General features: G+C 41.3%; 2 protein-coding genes across 3 annotated transcripts; one reads left to right on the plus strand and one right to left on the minus strand.

Moving 5' to 3' along the window:
- Nucleotides 1–11: 11 nt before the first annotated feature.
- On the minus strand, nt 12–9,862 carry si:ch211-140l13.3 (centromere protein J). 2 transcript variants are annotated; one of them, XM_024378675.2, is made up of 14 exons: nt 9,722–9,841; nt 8,290–9,574; nt 8,016–8,121; nt 6,617–7,766; nt 6,242–6,370; nt 5,578–5,709; nt 4,765–4,825; nt 4,599–4,684; nt 4,384–4,488; nt 3,708–3,812; nt 3,385–3,525; nt 2,997–3,081; nt 1,151–1,271; nt 12–1,005 (listed from the first exon to the last, which is right to left on the minus strand). In XM_024378675.2, the coding sequence occupies exons 6-14, from the start codon at nt 5,680–5,682 to the stop codon at nt 816–818; spliced, it is 999 nt and encodes a 332-aa protein (XP_024234443.2). In that variant the 5' UTR covers nt 5,683–5,709; nt 6,242–6,370; nt 6,617–7,766; nt 8,016–8,121; nt 8,290–9,574; nt 9,722–9,841; the 3' UTR covers nt 12–815. The 2 variants fall into 2 exon arrangements, 1 of the variants encoding a protein (XP_024234443.2); XR_006079265.1 differs by lacking the exons at nt 12–1,005; nt 1,151–1,271; nt 2,997–3,081; ... (2 more) ...; nt 4,384–4,488; nt 4,599–4,684 and having other exon boundaries at nt 4,767–4,825; nt 9,722–9,862.
- A 6,207-nt stretch (nt 9,863–16,069) lies between these two features.
- gpr31 (G protein-coupled receptor 31) lies at nt 16,070–17,035 on the plus strand. The gene has a single exon (XM_024377569.1). It carries the CDS (start codon nt 16,070–16,072, stop codon nt 17,033–17,035), a length of 966 nt encoding a protein of 321 aa, XP_024233337.1.
- Nucleotides 17,036–25,017: the final 7,982 nt, after the last annotated feature.

Consider the following 25,017-nt stretch of genomic DNA (forward strand, 5'->3'; position numbering starts at 1 on the left):
GGAATTAAGCTTTTGGAATCATTTATTATTAGCACAGTCTAAATATTAATGTGTGAAAACACGAAAGTATAGAGTACAAACACACATTATATGGAAAAGCAACTCATTTGTCCACAATTTCAAAATAACCTATTTTATATCTATACTGAACAAAAATAGAAAAGCATCATGCAACAATTTCAAAGATTTTACTGAGTTACATACATATAAGGAAATCAGTCAGTTTAAATAAATTCATTAGGCCCTAATCTATGGATTTCACATGCCTGGACAGGGGTTCCACCCACTGAAGAGCCAGTCGCCAATCAGAATGAGTTTTTCCCCACAAAAGGGCTTTATTACAGACAGAAATACTCCTCAGCAGGAAACCGGGCCCAGGTCAGTAAGTTACGTGTCAATAAGTTACATGCCCTACCCTACATGTCAGTCTTGTTGTTTGAGAGGCAAGGGATATGTGGGGACCTCATGAATAATCTGTAATTCTGTGCAACATAAGAATCCTGCTGACACAAATGAAGAGGTCAAGAAGGTTATGACATTGCCATGCAAAAATAAGAAATATATTCCTTCAAGAGAGCAGTATAGACATTCAAAGATCTCTACAAAATAGTCTCAACACAAATTGTATTGATTAGTATTACTCATTTAGTGTACAATGATTTATGAATAATAAACATACACAATTTAAAAATGTCTGTTTACACTCAAGCACTTAGAAAATGATCAAATATGCCACAGGAAAATAGCTACAGTCAAACACAATGGAGCTTTGCTAATTTGGTATGAAAGCTTGAAAAACATAAAACATATGTTCTTCATTTCTTGTCTATTATGATAATGCCATCCTTGTCTTTAATGCGTACTCTGCCCGAGGGGAACTTGGTCTCTTGCCTTCCATTAGAATACACCGTCTTCAATGTTCCATCAGGGTATTCCCTCCGCTTGTACTGGGACGTATGGATCTCTCTTTGGCCATTGTTGAACTCCACTGTTTTCTCCCCACTTCTACAGTTTCAGAACACACACACACACACACACACACACACACACACACACACACACACAAACACACACAAAATATAAGAATGCAGCAGTTGTTAAGACTTTTACCCTACATAAAATAGAGCTAAGTACTGTATGTGTATCTTACTCTGAGAGCTTGACCACTGTTCCATCTGGGAAGATGCTCTCCTCTCTGCCGTCAGGATAGAGGTACTTTATCGTCTGATCTGGGAAAACGATCTCCCTCCTTCCATCAGGGTGGTGTTTCTCTACAGACAACATGAATACATTTTTTGTTATTTGTGTCTATGCCTGGTCACCCTGAAAATATACACTACATGGTCAAATGTATGTGGACACCTGCTTGTTGAACATCTCATTCCAAAATCATGGGCATTAATATGGAGTTGGTCCCCCCTTTGCTCCTATATCAGCCTCCACTCTTCTGGGAAGGCTTTCCACTAGATGTTGGAGCAGCTCACTGATTACTGCACCTGTACATAGCCCACCTATAATTTAGCCCAAACAACTACCTCTTTCCCTACTGTATTTATTTATTTTATTTATTTTGCTCCTCTGCACCCCATTATTTTTATTTCTACTTTACACATTCTGCCACTGCAAATCTACCATTCCAGTGTTTTACTTGCTATATTGTATTTACTTTGCCACCATGGTCTTTACCTCCCTTATCTCACCTCATTTGCTCACATTGTATATAGACTTGTTTCTGCTGTATTATTGACTGTATGTTTGTTTTACTCCATGTGTAACTCTGTGTCGTTGTATGTGTCGAACTGCTTTGCTTTATCTTGGCCAGGTCGCAATTGTAAATGAGAACTTGTTCTCAACTTGCCTACCTGGTTAAATAAAGGTTAAATATATATATTTTTTTAAATATAAAACAATTGTTGCAGGGACTTGCTTCCATTAAGCCACACAAGCATGAGTGAGGTCTGACACTGATGTTGGGCTATTAGGCCTGGCTGGCAGTCGGTGTTCCAATTAATCCCAAAGGTGTTCGACGGGGTTGAGGTCAGGGCTCTGTGCAGGCCAGTCAAGTTCTTCCACACTGATCTCGGCAAACCATTTCTGTATGGACCTCACTTTGTGCACGGGGGCAATGTCATGCTGAAACAGGAAAGGGCCTTCCTCAAACAGTTGCCACAAAGTTGGAAGCACAGAATCGTCTAGAAAAGTGGTTCCCAAACTTTTTATAGTCCCATACCTCTTTAAACATTCAACCTCCAGGGCATCAGTGTCTTAACAGCGCGATTTGCCAAGGCAGGATACTTTGAGCGCAGCCCAATCCAGGCAGTAAAGAAAACTTTAAGGTCGTCTCTCAATTTTTAAAAACGTGTTAATACTTTGCCCCTTGATAACCACAGCACTTCTGTATGTTGTAAAAGCGTTACATGGTCGCTGCCCATATCATTACATAGTGCAGAAAATACACAAGAGTTCAGGGGCCTTGCTTTAACAAAGTTAACCATTTTCACTGTTGTGTCCAAAACGTCTTTCAAGCTGTCAGGCATTCCCTTTGCAGCAAGACCCTCTCGGTTGTAGCTGTAGTGTACCCAAGTGGCATCGGGAGCAACTGCTTGCACGTTATTTTCAAGTTTTCTACTCCGCTAGCCAGCACCTCGTCTAAATAGGTGTGCGTTTCTTTTTCTTTTAGACTGTGAGCTTGTGTGACCTACAGATTCACCGCTGAGCCAATTGGGCAGCTCTAACAGGGCAGAAATTTGACGAACTGACTTGCTGGAAAGGTGGCATCCTATGATGGTGCCACATTGAAAATCAATGAGGTCTTCAGTAGGGGCCATTCTACTGTCAATGTTTGTCTATGGAGATTGCATGGCTTTGTGCTCGATTTTATACACCTGTCAGCAACGGGTGTGGCTGAAATAGCCGAATACACTAATTTGAAGCGTTGTCCACATACCTTTGGCCATGTAGTGTATATCAGATTAGAGCTTTGATAACAATATTACCCATCTGCTTGTTTGGAAACTGCAGGACCTCCAAACCAGTTGGGTATGTGGTGTGAGTTGTCTGTGCATCAGCATAGTAGTACACCTATCAAAGAGAAACAATGGAGTTATAAAAAATCCCCCCACCCCCCCCATTGTTATTTTTTACATTTTGTTAATGAAATGAAGAAGACGGGCGTCCGGCAAAGCAGTAGAAAACAATGCATGACATATTCTGCTGTTCTATTACGTGTGCAGTGATGTCCCAGGGGATTTGTTGTTGTTTGCAGTCATTTCTTTTTTGTTGTAATATCCCAAATGCACATGGCAGTTTCACCAATGAAGGATTCCAGCTTTAAGGCATTAGTTACAGTTACTGGCATAGTCCCCAGTACGACATATTACTCACCACTTTCCCATCTGCCAGTATGTGTTTGACATCTCCGTTGAAGAATGTGACAGTTACGGACTTCTGGTCAGCAGTGATCTCTTTTCTAGTTCCATTGCGGAATGTAAATACACGCCAGCCATTGGTGAAAAGTTGTTCTATCTGTGTATCAGAGCAATATCATGGCATGTAGGGCGCATTATTATTGTTTCACTATGAGTGGTAACTCTGTTAGTGGGATACTTTGGAATTGGTGAAATGAAACTTCACTGAAAGGGCAGAAAATGATATAATTCATACAAGTACTTGTTCAAAGAAATAACAACGTAGGGGAATTTTCCTACCTTACCATCTGGATAGTGTATTTCTTCACACACGTCATTGTTTATGCCCTTGTGTGTTGTGTGGGTGGAGTTACCACTCATCGCTCCTGGATTCAAACGTGGTTCCTGTAATAACAAATGAGGGATTGTTAAAGCTGTCCAAGATGGTCCAAGACCTTGGCAAGGAACTATAGTATCTCAGAAACACAGCCATCCAAAAAGGTAGCTTAGCAGTTAAGAGTTTTGGGATAGTAACCGAAAGGTTGCTGGTTTGAATCCCGAGCCGGCTACAATAGGTGAAAAATCTTACGATTTTTATATTTTTTTATGTCACCTTTATTTAACCAGGTAGGCCAGTTGAGAACAAGTTCTCATGTACAACTGCTACCTGGCCAAGATAAAACAAAGCAGTGCGACAAAAACTACAACACAGAGTTACACATGGGATAAACAAACGTAGTCAATAACACAGCAGAAAAATCTATGTACTGTACAGTGTGTGCAAATGTAGTAAGAGTGCCCTTGAGCAAGGCACTTAACCCCAATTGCTCCTGTAAGACGCTCTGGATAAAAGCGTCTGCTAAATTACTCAAATGTTTGAAGTGAGCAAAATAATAATCTACCTATGTAGAACTGGTTATTTCAGTAACTTTAGTTGATTACTATACACATCAGAACCTCTGCTAGGCTTCATTACCCTGTGTTCTGACTCTGAGCTGGAGTATTTGCTGACCGATGGTGTGGCGCTCCTGCTCTGTCGACCTTTCGCCTCCGTCTCCTTTTCCACTGACCGACCCAAACCCTGAAGACAGCGAGAATTAGTGGGCTATTTCATAGTGGTTGTTTGTTACATGTAGCAGTGTATTACAATCGACTGATGCTGTCTGAGTACCATGTTACAGACATATGTACCTGATCTCTGTTGCTCTCACGCTGCTTTAAGAGACAGTCATTTGTGTGATGGGTGTCCTCAAAACTGACTGAATTTGATGAAAGGCCTGTTGTGAATGAAATTAACATCACTGCCAAATCAATTGATTGACTGTATAGTAAATACAGAACAGACTAGAGTACTTACTTAAGGAGGCAGGTCCCCAATCCCTTGTGCTTTGAGCATTGGTAGGATAGTTGTGATAAGGCTAAGGAAAGAATCAAGTCACATGATAATTATAAACACTAGCCTTCTCATTTCATGCTTCTTTTGAGGAAGACACAAAGAACATCCGTTAGTCTAAATTGTTAATAAGGGACATTAGGCTACTGTACATTTTCATTTGCAATATACAATATGTTTAGCTGGCCTTGATGACCCCTGAACGTGTCACATGCAGTTTTAAAGACAACCTTTTGTCCAGTTTGGATTAAATTGCATTTTAACTGTGCTTGTTCCATCTATTATTGAACCTTGGTTCAAAAGTGTTCATACATTATGAAGAAGGAAAAACTATTGAAAAGTAAAATCAGGTTTTAACACTTAAGTTTCTTAGAATTGGCAATGAGTATATTCATTACACAGTATAAATAATGAATAATGGGCAGAGTCACTAATCTGACACGGCCCATTGTAAATCGCTATAAATTATTAGTGGGGTGCTTAAAGACCACTTCAGAACACATTTTATACTTGATACTTATTACATTTAGCCTAACAAGTTGACTGCAGTCAGACTGCAGTCTATCTCTGAAAAGACTTGAGATAAAATACAACATATACCTCTAAAATGGTAAATGAGCTGAAAATACAATGTCAAGTTGATCTGAATCACATGGAATATATAGTACTGTAAAAAAAAAAAAAAAAAAAAAAAATTGCCTTCAGGTTTCTATGTTTGTTTTAAACAGAATACATTACTTGATTGTTTGCCAGACTGATTATAAGATTCATACTGACTGTGTCCATTTTACTGTAAGCTGCACTCTTCTGGACAGGTGGTTTGTTGAATGCAGGAGTAGCACTTCTGCTGTGGACGACTGAAGGAGCTGGTTCAGAAACCATATGTGACAATTTTCTTTGATCAGGAATCTGAGGAACAAATACCATATTATAGACATATTATAACATCCTCTATTCTGGTTGATGCCCCTCTATCTACTGTATTAGTGTAGTTACTTCAGGGAATGTTGTGAGCTGTTCTTTCATAATTGAAAAGGTTAGGACAAGTGTTGCAAAATTCTGTGAACTTTCAATAAATTCCATGGTTTTCCCTGAAATCCCGGTTGGATGAAATCAGGAATCATCCAACCAGGACTTCTGGAAAACTAGGCCATTTATTGAAAGTTCCCAGAATTTTGCAATCCTAGTTAGATCTGAGTGAGGTAGAAAGGGCTGATCTTAGATCAGTTGAGCAGGAAGTAAACCAGCTCTGTTTGATCAATGGAAAATTATGAGCACAGAGGGGAGCTGTCGGTTGGTTTCTGTAAACTTAAATGATTTCTGCCCAAATATAGTTAGATCTCTTAGAAATACAGCCCCAAAGCTATTTCCTGTTAGGATAAAACTGCGAGCCTCATGGCTTTCATATGGTCTGTAGCTATACTGTATACAGTACCCGCACCTTGGACTTTGCAGCTGGAAAACTGCCAACTGTTGACCTTCTGGCTGGGTTTCCACTGTGACTGGAACAACTTGAAGATCTCCTCTCCCTTATCCTCTGACTAGTAGCTCTATGAATATCCTCAGACACCTGGACATATGGATTATATACTGATAGTTAATGAGCTCTACTGACACCTTGATACCACTGATGACTGATCCTTTTTGGACACAGAACACTGATGAGGTCAGAAAGTATTGTCATTAGTAGATGAGAGAAGTGTTACAAGTTATTGTATAAACTGACTTAAAGTATGGAATGGGTTAGTAGTGGGTTATTACTCAGGGTTCATGGGTTACTCATGGGTTATTACTTAGGTACAGTATATCTTCTTACAGCGCTCTCTGCCCCTATGTGAGATGCAGTGGCTGTGTCAGGACTACTCCCTGCCACTTGGTGGCTGTGTTCAGGAGCACTGAGCTTGTCACGCAGCTCCACATTCTCTCTGGTCAGGGCTTCCACCTGGTTCTGCAGCAGATGATGAGCCTGGGACCAGTGGGACTCCCGACTAGAGAACTGCTCCTGAAGAGCTAGAATCTGCTGCCTGAGATCCTGAGTTCACACGCAGGCACGCACACACGGACACACACAGACATGAAGACACCCACGCATGAACACACACACACCCTGGATGAGAGTGAGACAAACCAACCAATGTGGTGGATATTGGACTCATGTTCACAGTTTGGATGTTGGGTGTTTGTTGGGTGTTTGTTTATAAAGCTGTACGTTATAAACTGTTACAGATGTGGGATCTTAATTTGACCAGTATTGTTGTAGCAAAAATAATCCTACATTTTTTTTGTATGTTTAGTCCATAATGTTGCTTGATCGGTAGTTAGGCTATTAGCTGGACAAAAGTAGGCTACATGAAAGTGCAATACTGTCAATATAACCCGCGTTGGAGCGGGTTTTCAGTGAATTTATGGAAATCACGAAGCTCATCTGCATTTCCCGCGGCGCAGGAAAATTCACAGCAACGAAAGAGTGATCAAATTAAGATCCTTCAACGGTATCATCAGGTCAGGACAAGCAAAGGGGATGCGTTTGATTCTGTCATAAAAAGGTAACACTGACTTATTCACACCTTATGAGACAGGAAATGCATCGCTCCGTTCCATGTTAATGTTGGTCAGTAGGAAACTGATAGGCGCTGAGACAGAATGCACCTGACTCCTATGACGCTCCACGACTTATGTGCACCTCACGGACATTCATTACTCACTCACAAATGACGTTATATCGATACCACATACGGTAGGTTGTTTTAGGCCTCAAGGCTTTATGAGATTCTGATGGACACATTTGTTTTACTAAGGTCTATTAAGATCAGTCACATAATGACTTTACCTGACCATCACCAACGTCTAGTTTAGCAGAAAACGGTTGATTCTTCAACACCTGGCCTTCTGTATGGGTGAATGGGGATCCATAACTGCTGTGGTGGCCATCTCTGTCACAGCACTCTATTTGGTCCATTCTCTTTCTGTGTAAAACCCACATTTCAGTGGAAATGAAAGAAAAAACGACATTTCTGATGAAGAACATGATAGGTTTCTGATATTGCAATTCCTGAAGTGCTCAAATTCTTTATAATCTCGTGGATCATATATCATCAGTGGTTTTTTACATAGTTTCATGTCTCTAGCACGTCATCACAATCAGATACGGCACAGACACATTTTCCGGGGCATCACATTATGAAAACTAACCAAACTGTCCCTGTACATTTTACCTGAGGAGTTCCATTGCTCTCTCTTGTTCCGTTTTCATCTTGTCCAACAAATCACGATTCTCTTCTGCTTTTATTCCGCTGTGTGGCTTTGACACGGTCTGATTTGCTTGAAGGAGGTTAAAGTGACTGTTAGTAGAGAGAAGACCTCTTCAAAGAATAACATGTCATGTAGCATGGAAACTGGTACACATTATTACATGATTCATGTCTGTGTTCTTCATTATAGCAGTTCAATTACATAGGTGAGTCTAGCCAAAATAAACAGTACACTCACCCAGCTTGAACCCCTGGTGATGTCTGCTCTTTACGGTCTCTTTAGTTCTAGGTGTTACTTTAGGGACCATGCTGGGTTTGAGCTCTGCAGAGGAGGGACGTTTTGCCTTTATGTCTGTTCCCCTGCTGCTGCTGCTCCCCAGTGGCAGGGCTCTCTCTGTGCTTGTTTTCCTTGCAGACTGTGGGTATAATGGACGTGGTTCTGTCTTGTGCCAGTTTATGTCCCGGAGCTCTGTTTCACTGTCACTGCTGGAGCAGGAGCTAGATGGGTGGTGGTGGTGGTGGAGAGTGGGTCCATGGGTGGGAAAAGGTCTGGAGGGCAGGCTATCCCCAGCCTCGCTGGGGGCATCGCTGGCGTAGTCCCCATCGGACAGGTCCAGGTTCTGGTCCTTGTGTCCGAGCCGTGGGGGAGACGGGAGGGTGGGCTGCTGGTGGCACTGAGAGTTAGGGTTGTCCTCGTCACTGTTAGAACTACTCAGAGATAGGAGAGACATCACTGCTGTAGACCCGCTTTGAGATTTTGAAATATTGGTGAAATTGGAGTGTGTGACATTTTTCCCGTCCGCAGTCTCTGATGAGACCGGCCCATTGTCAGTGACTCTAACTATGTGGTCGTTGACTGTCTTGAAGCCAACATTTACTGCCTGAGCTTTGACCTTAGGTTGGCCCATGTTGTTTGGTTGTGCAGTACTATCAAAAGGCTGCAATGCCAAATGTGGCTCCTTCACCTCAAGTTGTTTATGGACAAGGTCCCTCATAGCAGCATACACATGATTCTGTGACACCACCTCATCACTTAGCTCCACGGAGGTCAAACTCGGCGATCTCACAAGCCGTTTATGGGATGTTGTAACGCCCAACAGATCTCTCCTGTCTCTAGTATCAACACTAGATGCAGTGTTTTCAGTGGCCTTGCTTTGAGTATTTTCTGTGGGCTTTGGTGTCCTCTCCTGTCTGGCCGTTTGATTAACTCTGTTGTCTCTCTCTCGTGTGGCAGGTCCTGTTGTCTTTTCCCAGGACTCAGAAAGAGCAGGGCAGCTCCTCTGGGAGATCAGTAAAGGCTTGACCCTGAGTCTGGTCCTGTCACTGAGCTGTAGGGAGGGGGCTGATGAGCGTCTCTGCTGGCTGCCATAACTCACCTTCCTGGGCTGCTGGCTGAGTGAGAGGGAGGCCCTGCGCCAGGTCTTCTGCTGCACACTGTCCTTACCCCTCTCTATCCTGGACACGCCCTTCCCTTTCTTCAGGAAGTATCTTCTCTCTGTGACTCTCCTGGCCTCCCTGCTGTCCTGAAAAGGGACCAGCTGCTTAGATACAGTAGATAACTTATTTTAGATGACATGGTTACAAAGTGTAATGAATAGATTATGTATAATGGTCAGAGCATGAACTACTCTGAAAGTAGGCCATATGCAAATCCTCTTTGCACTCCATACCTGCTTGTTGTTTTGCTGTGCATATTCATCAACTTTCAGCTGTTCCTCCACAAATTCCTGAAATGTTTTCTCTCTCTCTTTGACAGCAGGCCTAATGGGTCTTCAATAGTGTGACAGGTCAGTTAACGTATAGAAAAAATGGTATGGAATATCAAATGACCACAACTCACTTGTGGATTCTTCACTATCATTAGCTGACAGTAAAATATGTGTATGTGACCAATAAAATGTGATGTTTGATTTGATTTGAAAGGTGATACATGTTGAATAGAAATATCATTACAGTACCTGTCCTCTGGGCTTCTGGGTGGCTGTCTACGTGTCCCAAATGGGCTGACAGTACAGACTTCTTTGTCTTCCCCCTGCTCTGCAGCTTCCTCTTTGATAGGAGAGAGGTTCCTCTGCTCTCTTCCATCTTTATTTGGAAGAATGCTCTCTATAATTCACATGATAAGATGAATCACATATCAACACAATTTAAATTCTGTATTAATAAAAAAGAAAAGATGGACAAAGTTCAGTACTGACTTCTGGGTAAAATTGTTATGTAAATGAGGATTCATGTACTCAACAGAATACATTTTACAGTGTAAAATGAAGAGAAACAGAACCAAGAAACAATTCTAAATGCCTCCGTACTTTAAATAATACTTTAAATAATTATACTGGAGTTCTGTGACTTAGTTGCTGTTAACCAGCTCTGGATCCAGTTTTGACAAAACCCTCCTGGATATTTAAATAAGTTAATAATTTACTCCTGTTTTTCTATAATCATGACGATCTATCGAAAAGCAATTGATAATGTATTTGCAATATGATCGGAAACACTTAGAATAGGTTGAAATAGGTAATGTCCTTCAATTGGCTTTGAAAACAATACCCTGGAAAATCAGTCTGTCATCTCAGACTTATCTGAACTGGATACTGTCGGGTTCTGATTTCTTGAAATGTACTTATTCATGCCACTGAGGGAGAGAGGGGAATGTATAACATTTACATTCTGTCAGGATATGTTATCATTAGCCATCAGGGATCCTATGGGAGGAGGACAGACAGTCTGGTACCAGTCACCATGATAACCATGAGTTGGGGACTAGTGAGGACTTTGCGGTAGAGGTCAGTTCAGATGAAGTGAGGAAGAACAGATATCACTAAGGTTCTGTCTAGCAACAGAGATGTAATGGCTGTTCAGATGTGTAGGAGGAGACTCAGCATAGGAGAAAGGGTTAAATATCAGTGCTTGTGTGAATATGTTTTTGTCAAATCAGAGGTTCAATGCTTTGGGAAGACTAAACTTGGTTTAAGCTTTCAGTGTCCGTCGAGTTCTTACTCTGGTAATTAGAACCTAATACTAAACTGCAGAATGAGTTTAAGGTTTGTGGGTGGCACACCAAAAAAATAACACGCCAAAAATAGCATGCCAAACTCCAGCTCACAGCTCAAAAGTTTGGGTTCACTTAGAAATGGCCTTGTTTTTGAAAGAAAAGCACATTTTTTGTCCATTAAATTAATACGCCTCACAAGTTCTCAACTGGCAGCTTCATTAAATAGTACCCGCAAAACCCCAGTCTCAACGTCAACAGTGAAGAGGCGCCTCCGGGATGCTGGCCTTCTAGGCAGAGTTGCAAAGAAAAATACATATCTCAGACTGGCCAATAAAAATAAATGATTAAGACGGGTAAACGAACACTGGACAGAGGATCTCTGCATAGAAGGCCAGCATCCCGGAGTCGCCTCTTCACTGTTGACATTGAGACTGGTGTTTTGCGGGTACTATTTAATGAAGCTGCCAGTTGAGGACTTGTGAGGCGTCTGTTTCTCAAACTAGACACTCTAATGTACTTGTACTCTTGCTCAGTTGTGCACCGGGGCCTCCCACTCCTCTTTCTATTCTGGTTAGAGCCTGTTTGCGCTGTTCTGTGAAGGGAGTAGTACACAGCGTTGTACGAGATCTTCAGTTTCTTGGCAATTTCTCACATGGAATAGCCTTAATTTCTCAGAATAAGAATAGACTGACGAGTTTCAGAAGAAAGTTCTTTGTGCCTGAAGAAATTCATTTGTTTCTGGCCATTTTGAGCCTGCAATCGAACCCACAAATGCTGATGCTCTAGATACTCAACTAGTCTAAAGAAGGCCAGTTTTATTGCTTCCTTAATCAGAACAACAGTTTTCCATTGGAATACAGGATTGATGATTGCTGATAATGGGCCTCTGTGCGCCTATGTAGATAATCCATAAAATATCTGCCATTTCCAGCTACAATAGTCATTTACAACATTAACAATGTCTACACTGTATTTCTGATCAATTTGATGTTATTTTAATGGACAGAAAATGTGATTTTCTTTCAAAAACAAGGACATTTCAAAGTGATCACAAACTTTGAACGGTAGTGTATATTTTTATGGGGGAAATGTGGTAAAAACAACATGCACTGTTTTTTTCTGCTAGTAAATATATCCAACTCCCTAGAATACAATCTGCTTCTTGAAAATATCACAGCTCTTTTGTAGCATTTTTATCATTCCCAGCTTCTCTGAGATATTCTATGACTTCCAGCTAAAATTTGCCTGTAGCTTTACATTTCAGCTCTCTGTGTGTTTAATCAATCAAACATGTTATTTATGACAACCTCAACTACATTGGAGGTGTTGTGCAACCCGAAGCATGTCCCTGCACTTAATGTACTTACTCCATATAGGAATTCCACAGGGAGTTAAAAGGATATACAGTATGTAGCATAGAAAAAAGGCCACTTCTCATACACAGATACAGTTAAAGTCGGAAGTTTACATACACCTTAGGCGAATACATTTAAACTCAGTTTTTCACAATTCCTGACATTTAATCCTAGTAAAATTTCCCTGTCTTAGGTCAATTAGGATCACCACTTTATTTTAACAATGTGAAATGTCAGAATAATAGTAGAGAGAATGTTAGGAGTGTGTATTGGAGGCAAAGTCAGGTGCAGGAGAGCAGAGTGTAGTGAACAGGCGCACTTTTTATTCCGGTCCAAAATGACAGCACAAAGTAACATGAAATGTGCCCAAACACGGAACATAGACAAAAAGTAATGCACGTAACAATATCCACAATTCCAAAATACACGTAACACAAACAATCTTACACAAAGACATGATGGGGAACAGAGGAATAAATACATATGGATTGATTGGGGAATGAAAACCAGGTGTGAAGGGAACAAGACAAAACAAATGGATACATGAAAAAATGGAGCGGCGATTGCTAGAAAGCTGGTGATGCCAACCGCCGAACGCCGCCCGAACAAGGAGAGGAGCCGGCTTCGGCGGAAGTTGTGACAGAGAATTATTTCAGCTTTTATTTCTTTCATCACATTCCCAGTGGGTCAGAAGTTTACATACATCAATTAGTATTTGGTAGCATTGCCGTTAAATGGTTTAACTTGGGTCAAAAGTTTCAGGTAGCCTTCCACAAGCTTCTCACAATAAATTGGGTGAATTTTGGCCCATTTCTCCTGACAGAGCTGGTGGAACTGAGTCAGGTTTGTAGGCCGCCTTGCTCGCACACGCTTTTTCAGTTTTGCCAACACATTTTCTATAGGATTGAGGTCAGGACTTTGTGATGGCCACTCCAATACCTTGACTTTGCTATCCTTAAGCCATTTTTCCACAACTTTGGAAGTATGCTTGGGGTCATTGTCCACTGGAAGACCCATCAATATACCCACATAATGTTCCTCTTCATGATGCCATCTATTTTCTGAAGTGCACCAGTCCCTCCTGCAGCAAAGCACCCCCACAACATGATGCTGCCACCCCCGTGCATCACAGTTGGGATGGTGTTCTTCAGCTTGCAAGCCTCCCCCTTTTTCCTCCAAACATAACGATGGTCATTATGGCCAAATAGTTATATTTTTGTTTCATCAGACCAGAGGACATTTCTCCAAAAAGTATGATCTTTGTCCCCATGTGCAGTTGCAAACCGTAGTCTGGCATTGTTTTATGGCGGTTTTGGAGCAGTGGCTTCTTACTTGCTGAGCAGCCTTTCAGGTTATGTCGATGTAGGAATCATTTTACTGTGGATATAGATACTTTTGTACCTGTTCCTCCAACATCTTAACAAGGTCCTTTGCTGTTGTTCGGGGATTGATTCGCACTATTCGCACCAAAAGTACGTTCATCTCTAGGAGACAGAACGCGTCTCCCTCCTGAGCAGTATGACGGCTGCGTGGTCCCTGCCTTGTACCATAGCTACAATGGTTCTGTTGATTGTGAGAGTTGAGAATTTACCCAGAGCAGAAGATATAGCCGTCTTTGACGGTCTCATGGTTTTATCCTACATGGATTGTCTAGTGGACCCAATTGTGTACTGCTTAAGCAGCACTAAGTTCAAAAGCCTCGACCTGACAACTTATTGCCCCTGTCTAAAAATAGGTGAAAGTACAAACTCGGCAGGAAACAACTCAAATCCAAAACGCAGCAACAATGTAACGCAGCATAGTAGGTTAAATACTTATAAAAATATAAAAAATAGGAAATGAATTACTGTTTTATGACTGCATTAAGACTGTTTGTGCTCATCATGAAACATTCATGTTAGTTTGCTAAACCAGACTATGATTCACTACTTGCTTCTGTTATCGTCATATGTCGTCATCTGGTTTCTTTAACCAGTGATGTCATCAAGTTAAACCACTCATAATGACTCTGTTGTTGCTAATGGTTGGATCAAATAAATATTCCTCTTAAGTTATGTTTATTTATTTGTTACTACAGTACTACTACTACTCTTGATGAGGCCAATGCTTATACTTTTTTATATAGTGTGAGAGTATTATTTCTTCCCTCCTTTATGATTTTATTATTGGAAGTTGATCAAAATATTTGATGAGCTTCTGTTATCATACCATATACTGCAGTAGTTACAACAAAAACAGACCACGACGTGGTCATCCATACTTCTTACCATGGAGGGAATGTGTCAGAACAGGATCCGTCTTAGGCAGCCATCCATCTCCTGAGGGAGGTGAAGCGTAAACGTTTGATCTCGGATTGGACCTCTGTGGATTGGCAGAGAGACCAGAGGTATCCACTCCAGCAGCCAGAGCAGGCATCAGGCCCAACCACTGGGCAGAGAGAGAGGGGGATAACAGCAGTCCTGCCGATGAGAAACAGAGAGGAACTTTAGGTGGAGGATTTAAAAGGTTAAATTCCTAAGAGACCGAGGAAAATACTAGGTCTTGTTGTTACAAGGAAGCATCGCCCAAGAGCTCCTCTAGTCAACACAGCAATTTTTCTTTATGTAAAATATAATTAAAAAACATTCGTTGTCAAGGCCTTTCACTAAATATAACTGGAAAACATTGCATGTTACAAAACAATACTTCAATAATGTAAATAAAGATAATTTAATAAACAATTATGAATAAAAATAGATTCTTGCTTGTATTGCTTTTGACTGTGGAATAGATAACTCATCTCACAACATCTCACAAAATTGTATTTTTAGTAACTTGGCCTGGTGCCTTTAACTCTAAGTAAATGCACTTAAATTAAATATTTAGGTTACGTTCCTTGACAGTTTAAGGCAGGGCATTGACATCTGCTATTTTTATTTAATATCTACATTGGTTATTTCATTGGATAATCACGTTTCCTTAGAAACTATGTGTGAAGGAGAGCCTTCACTATGGACTAAATTACTATTGTTAAATATATGGATTCAAAGTATTTATTGCCATTTTAAACTATAAATTATTGTGATGCAGTGTGTTTTTTTCTGCATTGATTTATTTAATCCATAACCTGCGCTTCTATCATCTCCAAACATGTCCTGTTGTAGTGCATTGCTCATTGTATTGCCTAATTGGTGGGAGGGGCTTATCAGCACGGCAGCCTTCAAAGTGTAATCAGCTCCTGTATTTTCTTAACAACAGTGTGTTTCCTGACTGTGTGGAAGAGACATTTGTCTTAGCCACCAGCCATGTGTGTTTCATTTGTTAGTCTGCAGTTTTTTTAAAACTTCTTTTCTCAGTTCCTCTTTTATGCCTTTTAGATGACAAGGTATCGGCCAGCCTGTCACAATGTCTATGGTCGTTATGAGGCTTGCCATGTCAACATTGTTTTTAGATCAACCCAAGACAAAGATTCATGCACACTTCTGTTCATATAGATAAGCCCTCAAGCCACACCACCTGATTTTCTTTTCCTGTGAATATGAGACAAAACCTAGAGTTTGCACGTAGATTCCTTACATTTTTATTCATGCTCTTGAGGCGGACACAGGAAGAGAAAGATTATGTATCTTTATTCAAAAGGGGAATAATAGGCTGGTCTTGCAGAGTTCTGTAATTCTGGCTGAAGTACAATGGATGCCGTCCATCTTCAGAACACATCCTCAAACACTGAGGTCGATCACTGCAACGCGGGGAATCAGATGATATACAAAGTCTTCTCCAAACTGATGATGGTGGAATTCACTCTGGCCTTGCCTCTCAACCTGTCAGTGCTCTACATCTTCCTCTTCAATATTGTGGTGGCAGATCTTCTGCTGGTGATATGCTTGCCAGCCAAAGCCTATCACTTCCAGCATGGACTAAGCCTAAGTGAGAACAAGCTGGTCTGTAAGGCCATGCTCTTCATGTTGATTTTGAACCGAAGGGCCAGCATCGCCTTCTTGACTGTGCTCTCCATCGATCGTTACTTCAATGTGGTTCATCCTTGGAAAAATAACTTTGCCAAGACTTTAAAAAGGTCTCCTCATATCTCTGTCATCGTCTGGCTACTGCTGCTCCCCCTGAATATCCCAACCATGCTGAAGACCTTTGAGTGCTGTAACAGTTATGGGCGTAAAATGACATCGGTCGAGGACGTCACTGACACTTTGAGAGAGGTTGTGTTTTTCACCCAGATTCTCATCCCTTTCTTTGTGTTGGTCTACTGCACGGCCCACAATGTCAACACACTCAAAAAGAAGACGTTGGGGAATAAGGCCAAGCTGCATCGAGCAGTGTTTCTGGTCACCTCAGTTGTGCTGGTCTTCTCTGTGTGTTTCCTGCCTTGTATCATAGCTAGGATAGAGCTATTGATTGTCAGAATCAAGGATCAACACAATGCTGAGACCATTGCGGATCAGATCTATGACGGTCTCATGGTTTTATCCTACATTGACTGTTTGCTGGACCAACTGGTGTACTGTTTCTGCTACTCAGGGTTTACAGATGTGTACATGTCAAATAGCTGTCCCTACCTATTGAGCTATAGAAGATCCAATGGTTCCACAGTCACAGATGAACAAAAGTTGACCTCTCCCCCACTGCGGGACAAACTGTGATTTTATTCCAGATCTACAGTACTGTATAGTCAATTACACATGATTGCAAAAAATCTGTACAGACAGGTATGCTTAACGTTAATTTTGAACTGTTTCGCTTAAATAAAATCAATCAAATCGAAGTAAAGGAATGGAATAAGAATATATTAATATATAGATGAGCAATGACAGAGTGACATAGGCAAGATGGTAGAAAATGCAGTATATACATATGAGATGAGTGATGCAAGATATGTAAACATTATTAAAGTGGCATTATTAAAGTGACTAGTGATCCATTTATTAAAGTGGCCAATGATTTCAAGTCTGTAAGTAGGCAGCAGCCTCTCTGTGTTAGTGATGGCTATTTAACAGTCTGATGTCCTTGAGATAGAAGCTGTTTTTCAGTCCCTAGGTCCCAGCTTTGATGCACCTGTACTGACCTCGCCTTCTGGATGGTAGCGGGGTGAACAGGCAGTGGCTTGGGCGGTTGTTGTCCTTGATGATTTTTTTGGCTTTCCTGTGACATCAGGTGCTGTAGGTGTCTTGGAGGGCAAATACTTTTCCCTCTGTGATGTGTTGTGCAGACCGCACCACCCTCTGGAGAGCCTTTGTGGGCAGAGCAGTTGCCGTACAAGGCGGTGATACAGCCCGACAGGATGCTCTCAATTGTGCATCTGTAAAAGTCTGTGAGGGTTTTAGGTGACAAGCCAAATTTCTTCAGCCTCCTGAGGTTGAAGAGGCGCAACACTACACTGTCTGTGTGGGTGGACCATTTCAGTTTGTCTGTGATGTGTATGCCGAGGAACTTAAAACTTTCCACCTTCTCCACTGCTGTCCCGTCAGTAGGGGGGTGCTACCCTGCTGTTTCCTGAAGTCCACGATCATCTCTTCTTTTTTTTACGTTGAGTGAGAGGTTGTTTTCCTGACACCCTCACCTCCTCCCTGTAGGCTGTCTCGTTGTTGTTGGTAATCAACCCACTACTGTTGTATCTTCTGCAAACTTGATGAATGAGATGGAGGCGTGCATGGCCACACAGACATGGGTGTACAGGGAGTACAGGAGGGGGCTGAGCACACCCTTGTGGGAACAGCATTCTTACATAGGTATTCCTCTTGTCCAGATGGGATAGGGCAGTGTGCAGTGTGAGGGCGATTGCATCATCTGTGGACCTATTGGGGCGGTAAGCAAATTGAAGTGGGTCTAGGGTGACAGGTAAGTTGGAGGGGATATGATCCTTGACTAGTCTCTCAAAGCACTTAACGATGACAGAAGTGAGTGCTACGGGGCGATAGTCATTTAGTTCAGATACCTATGCCTTCTTGGGTACAGAAACAATGGTGGCCATCTTGAAGCATGTGGGAACAGCAGACTGGGATATGGGAGAGATTGAATATGTCCGTAAACACACCAGCCAGCTGGTCTGCGCATGCTCTGAGGATGCGGCTAGGGATGCCATCTGGACGGGCAGCCTTGCGAGAGTTAACACATTTAAATGTCTTACTCACGTCGGCCACGGAGAAGGAGAGACCACAGTCCTTGGTAGCGGGCTGCGTTGGTGGCACTGTATTATCCTCAAAGCGGGCAAAGGTGTTTAGTTTGTCTTACACTTCTTTATAAACTCACTCACAGAATCAGCGTATACGTCGATATTACCCTCTGAGGCTACCAGGAACATGTCCCAGTCCGCCTAATCAAAACAATCTTGAAGCATGGATTCCGATTGGTCAGACCAGCGTTGAATAGCCCTTAGCATGGGTACATCGTCTTTGAGACTCTGCCTATAGGAAGGGAGGAGCAAAATGGAGCCGTGGTCAGATTTGCCGAAAGGTGGGCCTTGTATGCCTCGCGGAAGTTATAGCAGCGGTGGTTGGTGTGCGCGCCTCCGAAGTCTGACCAGAAGACCACTCAGTCTTCCTCTTCTCCGGTGGCGTTGTTTTGGGTCAGCCTCTGGAATCAGTTCAAATGCCCTGGGTGGTTCAGACAAAGGACCCGCTTCGGGAAAGTCGTATTCCTGGTCGGTCGGACTTACTTGGGCTGATGATGTTTAATAATGATTTTTTAGAAGGTCTATGTCCCTAGAGTTGGAAAATGTGTGATAGCAGTGGACTAATGGTAGCTTTCTGTGTAATATGTAACAGTATGTTTTTGGATTGTAACTTTGGTGATAGAGTCACCAAATTGCACACACAGCTAGAACAGGGTTTTATAAATACAGTGGGGCAAAAAAGTATTTAGTCAGCCACCAATTGTGCAAGTTCTCCCACTTAAAAAGATGAGAGAGGCCTGTTTCATCATAAGTACACTTCAACTATGACAGACAAAATGAAAAACAAAATCCAGAAAATCACATTGTAGGATTTTTAATGAATTTATTTTCAAATTATGGTGGAAAATAAGTATTTGGTCACCTACAAACAAGCAAGATTTCTGGCTCTCACAGACCTGTAACTTCTTCTTTAAGAGGCTCCTCTGTCCTCCACTCTGGTTACCTGTATTATGGGCACCTGTTTGAACTTGTTATCAGTATAAAAGACACCTGTCCACAACCTCAAACAGTCACACTCCAAACTCCACTATGGCCAAGACCAAGGACACCAGAAACACAATTGTAGACCTGCACCAGGCTGGGAAGACTGAATCTGCAATAGGTAAGCAGCTTGGTTTGAAGAAATCAACTTTGGGAGCAATTATTAGGAAATAGAAGACATACAAGACCATTGATAATCTCCCTCGATCTGGGGCTCCACGCAAGATCTCACCCCGTGGGGTCAAAATGATCACAAGAACGGTGAGCAAAAATCCCAGAACCACATGGGGGGACCTAGTGAATGACCTGCAGAGTGCTGGGACCAAAGTAACAAAGCCTACCATCAGTAACACACTACACCGCCAGGGACTCAAATCCTGCAGTGCCAGACGTGTCCCCCTGCTTAAGCCAGTACATGTCCAGGCCCATCTGAAGTTTGCTAGAGAGCATTTGAATGATCCAGAAGAAGATTGGGAGAATGTCAAATGGTCAGATGAAATATAACTTTTTGTTAAAAACTCAACTCGTCGTGTTTGGAGGACAAAGAATGCTGAGTTGCATCCAAAGAACACCATACCTACTGTGAAGCATGGGGGTGGAAACATCATGCTTTGGGGCTGTTTTTCTGCAAAGGGACCAGGACGACTGATCTGTGTAAAGGAAAGAATGAATGGGGCCATGTATCGTGAGATTTTGAGTGAAAACGTCCTTCCATCAGCAAGGGCATTGAAGATGAAACGTGGCTGGGTCTTTCAGCATGACAATGATCCCAAACACACCGCCCGGGCAACGAAGGAGTGGCTTCATAAGAAGCATTTCAAGGTCCTGGAGTGGCCTAGCCAGTCTCCAGATCTCAACCCCTAGAAAATCTTTGGAGGGAGTTGAAAGTCTGTGTTGCCCAGCAACAGCCCCAAAACATCACTGCTCTAGAGGAGATCTGCATGGAGGAATGGGCCAAAATACCAGCAACAGTGTGTGAAAACCTTGTGAAGACTTACAGAAAACGTTTGACCTCTGTCATTGCCAACAAAGGGTATATAACAAAGTATTGAGATAAACTTTTGTTATTGACCAAATACTTATTTTCCACCATAATTTGCAAATAAATTCATTAAAAATCCTACAATGTGATTTTCTGAAATTTTTTCTTCTAATTTTGTCTGTCATAGTTGAAGTGTACCTATGATGAAAATTACAGGCCTCTCTCATCTTTTTAAGTGGGAGAACTTGCACAATTGGTGGCTGACTAAATACTTTTTTGCCCCACTGTATATTTCAGGATGTTGTGTATCCCTGAAAATAATCAGAATTCATGTAAACATTAGTTTTGAAAACATTGCTTGTCCAAAAAAAAGTGGCTTTTTGGGATAAGTTAAGCCACCTACAAACTTCTGTACTGAATGAAATGTTACCACTATCTTTTTAAAACCATGTCTATCTTTATTTCCCCAGACACAATTTAACACAATCACAATCGCTTTTTTTGTCTTTTAAATATTTTAAGCATCTTTTAACACAGGCTTAACAACTAACGCTATGCCCTCAACACTTTGTACCTTTATTGACACTTTTAACATAGGCCAGGCCCTGTTGTTACCTCATATCCCAGTGATAATGCCTTGCATTATGCCTGGGATGAAAACACACTCAACTTACCCCAAGACAAACATTCTGACAATATTAGCCCACACAGCTACAAGGATGCACGTTCATGCTAGGTTTAGGACCTCATATTGAAGCGTATAGAGTGGGGAGTGGAAAATTGAAAACTAGCTGTTATTGGTAGAGAGGTTTGTTACCAGGCAGGCCAACACTCCATCACACCAAAACAGGCTGAAATGATTTTCAAACAACTCTTACACTAAAAGGGCATTATATCATAATTTGCACAATTTCACAGTACTATTCCAACCTCATAGTGTGGAAATATATAAAAAACACAGGAAAATCCTGTTTTTGACTGCACTAGGCCTATAAGTCATTTCCCACTGGCTTTTTCAGGGTGAAAACAAAGGTAAAGTGAAAACGCAGCTAAATGGCACGGTACATTGCACTTTGACCTCATTGGGTCTTTTGTGTAAAGAGCTTTTTGAAGAAAGTAAATGTAAGTGGACATGAATGGATAGCAGCTTTATGTGCTTTATACATGTCTCTGATTTATCACTGGAGATTATGTCACGGTCCTTATACACACCTGTGGCTGTTCATTAGTTCAGAAAAACCTGTTTAGCCTGAAAGGATTAGTGCTGCTACAAGATGAAATTCCATGTAGTTTCTTAAATTACCCAACAGAGCATTGTGTTATTGCCTCTGTGTATTGGACAAATATTAAGCAATCACTGCCTTGGAGCTGACATGATCTTCTTAGTAACCTCAAAAACAAATGATAATCTCTAAATTATCAACACTTCGGAATGTCCCTTTGGACTAAATCTATTTTCAAGATCATCAAAAACGTTGAACTTTCTAACAAAATACTACTTTGTAAACATATTTCATGCCTCTCCACTGAATGAATTTGTATTTGCTATTTGATGGTGGTTGTTTTACGTTGAGCTTAGTCAGTCAGTACCCACCTGGCCCCATGAGGGAGAGGAGTCTGCTCTGCTCCTGTACAATTCTGTGTAGCTGCTCCACCTGCTGTTGAACTAGCTGCTCCTGTTGCCCTGGGCCCTGCACCGATGCAGACATAGACAACACTCAACACACAGCAGGGTCTGTTGACAGCTTCACAATCACTATGTTATACCACAACATAAATTAATGTTTAATCATCACCTGCACAGGATACAGCACGAGGTGCCTTATTGCTATTAAAAACTCATTACCAATGTAATTAGAGCAGTAAAAATACCCGTGGTATACGTCTGATATACCGTGGCTGTCAGCCAATCAGCATTCAGGGCTCGAACCACCCAGTTTATAAATGGTAATACAACTGGTTGTGGTTAGAATATGGACACATAGGATATACAGTATAAATGATGAGGGTGTCAGGAAGCCTACCACAAACCTCCGAGGTGCCTTATTGCTATTATAAACTGGTTACCAATGTAATTAGAGCAGTAAAAATAAATATTTTGTCATACCCGTGGTATACGTCTGATATACCGCGGCTGTCAGCCAATCAGCATTCAGGGCTCGAACCACCCAGTTTATAAATAGTAATACAACTGGTTGTGGTAGAATATGGACACATAGGATATACAGTATAAATGATGAGGGTGTCAGGTAGCCTAGCGTTTAAGAGGGTTGGACCAGTAACTGAAAAGTTGCTGGTTTGAATCCCTGAGCCGAAGAGGTGAAAACTCTGTCGATGTGCACTTGAGCAAGGCACTTAACCTTAATTGCTCCTGTAAGTCGCTCTGTATAAGAGCGTCTGCTAAAAATGACTGTTATTTATAAGTAGGTTAATAAAGTAAATAGTGATCTTGGTTGAACAGTTGAATAGTACAGCAGCATTGACAGTGTATGTGTGTGATTATTTGTATGATTAGTGCTATATTAAACTGATGGGAAGCAGGGAAGCAGTTTTACATGAGAGTGCCAATGTGAATGAAGCTTGCTGTGCTACATGTACACATTGATCAATAATGCTGCTTCAACTAGAGTGCAGCAAGTAAAATGGGTTTAAGTGGGTAAAATACCCTCAATTAAAGTAGTTTTGAACACAACTGCAAATTGGTATGTTACTGCCACCTACTGGTAAGCAAGTGCATGCATCAAATCAGTGAGTAAAAGCAATTCAGACTGAAACTTGAAACAAATATGTCTACAATAGTAGGCTACGCTGTATGGTATAAATACACTACTGACCTGCTGGAGAGCTCTCTGTATCATTAGCTGTTGTGTAGTTTGTAATGATGAGGCATCCTCCTGTGGGGTTTCTATAAGAACAGCATCATGGCTCAGTGAATGGGATGGAGACAGGGGACTAGAGCCTAGCTCAGCTGCATGAGGGTTCAGGTGGGTCCTCTGGTTATCCATGTCATGTGTTCCAGTGTTATGTGGCTCCTGTCGTTGTACCTGGCCCAGGTCTGCCTCTGGCTCAAACGATCCACCTGATGACCATGTTCTCAGGCTATTGTTGTCCATGGGGATTTCAGCTGACATTATTACATTCAGAGATGCTTCATGAAATACTCTTGATTATCACCTTCTGTTAACAATGGCATGTTTTTGAGTAATGTCTGGTCTCTGCAAGTTGGAAAGAGAAATGTAGGGAAGGTTGTAATAGGATAATGTGGGATAACTTACTCTATATATAGGATAATGTGGGATAATCTGTACTCGATATCATCTACTGTATCTTGCCTATGCTGCTCTGTACCATCACTCATTCATATATCCTTATGTACATATTCTTTATCCCCTTACACTGTGTATAAGACAGTAGTTTTTTTTTGGAATTGTTAGTTAGATTACTTGCTCGTTATTACTGCATTGTCGGAACTAGAAGCACAAGCATTTCGCTACACTCGCATTAACATCTGCTAACCATGTGTATGTGACAAATAAAATTTGATTTGATTTGATTTGATTTACATGTTTTAAGTCATTCTAACAAAAGGATTCTGATTTAAGTTGAGCTAATGTTTTTTCATTTAGAAAACGTGATATAAATCGAATTAAGTTACAGCTACAAACTTTTTTACACGGAGTGAACTAAATATTAGGAACACCTGCTCTTTCCATGACCCAGACTGACCAGGTGAATTCAGGGGGATATTTACCCCACATTACCCGAAATGTTTTACTTGAATATCTCACTTGTGAGGTTTTGCACAATATCCTACATTATATGTGCATTATAGATAGACCTTTATCAACAACAAAAAGCAAAGTACGTTTCTAACTTTAAAAAAAATTGTTGAGTTGTCTTGAAGAGATTATTAGTAGACAAGTATACATTCCATGAAACAGCAATTCATTTTTATTATAGTAAGGTAAAAACGTACCTTTTTCTTTAAATCAAATAAAAAGACATAGTTCCCTTCGCTTTGGCGTGTCTCTCCCAAGAGTAAGCTACACTCATGTTTTATTCGTCGCCAGTGGTTACTGTTACTGTAAACATCAACCTCCACGGAGAGAAAATATGAGTTGTTTTGTTTAGCCTACCATTAAATGAACAAATTACTCATTCGTTGAAAAGGTCGTATACAATAGTAATGTAGAGTGAGAAATGTAGGCTGATGGCTATGGAGGGCTAGGCATACATTGTCTCTAGAAGTGTATAGTCAAGAACTGTATTGCACATTTAAGGAGTAGCGGTTGAATGAATCGTGTAGTATGGCGCCAAACAACGGCACTTTCGGCGGTAAAAGTTTTCTGATATGAATTCTTCTAAGATGGCCAAATAAGGTAGGCTATCTGACATTGGCTATTGGCCAACAACAATAGTTTTTTTTAAAACATGCAGATGCAGTCAAAAATATTGATGTATCTATCTGTCATCCAGCCATGTAATGTCGT

Source organism: Oncorhynchus tshawytscha, linkage group LG18 (genome assembly GCF_018296145.1).
Source record: "Oncorhynchus tshawytscha isolate Ot180627B linkage group LG18, Otsh_v2.0, whole genome shotgun sequence".
NCBI classification, from domain to species: domain Eukaryota; kingdom Metazoa; phylum Chordata; class Actinopteri; order Salmoniformes; family Salmonidae; genus Oncorhynchus; species Oncorhynchus tshawytscha.

What these genes read in the sequence shown, in the direction of transcription:
- gpr31 (XM_024377569.1), top strand. Translation starts at nt 16,070, where the DNA reads ATGGATGCCGTCCATCTTCAGAACACATCCTCAAACACTGAGGTCGAT.
- si:ch211-140l13.3 (XM_024378675.2), bottom strand. Translation starts at nt 5,682, where the DNA reads ATGGTTTCTGAACCAGCTCCTTCAGTCGTCCACAGCAGAAGTGCTACT. An exon ending in CTTACAGTAAAATGGACACA is followed by an intron (nt 4,826 to 5,577) that starts GTCAGTATGAAT and finishes TTCTTTCCTTAG; the next exon opens with CCTTATCACAACTATCCTAC. An exon ending in GCTCAGAGTCAGAACACAGG is followed by an intron (nt 3,813 to 4,383) that starts GTAATGAAGCCT and finishes TTGTTATTACAG; the next exon opens with GAACCACGTTTGAATCCAGG.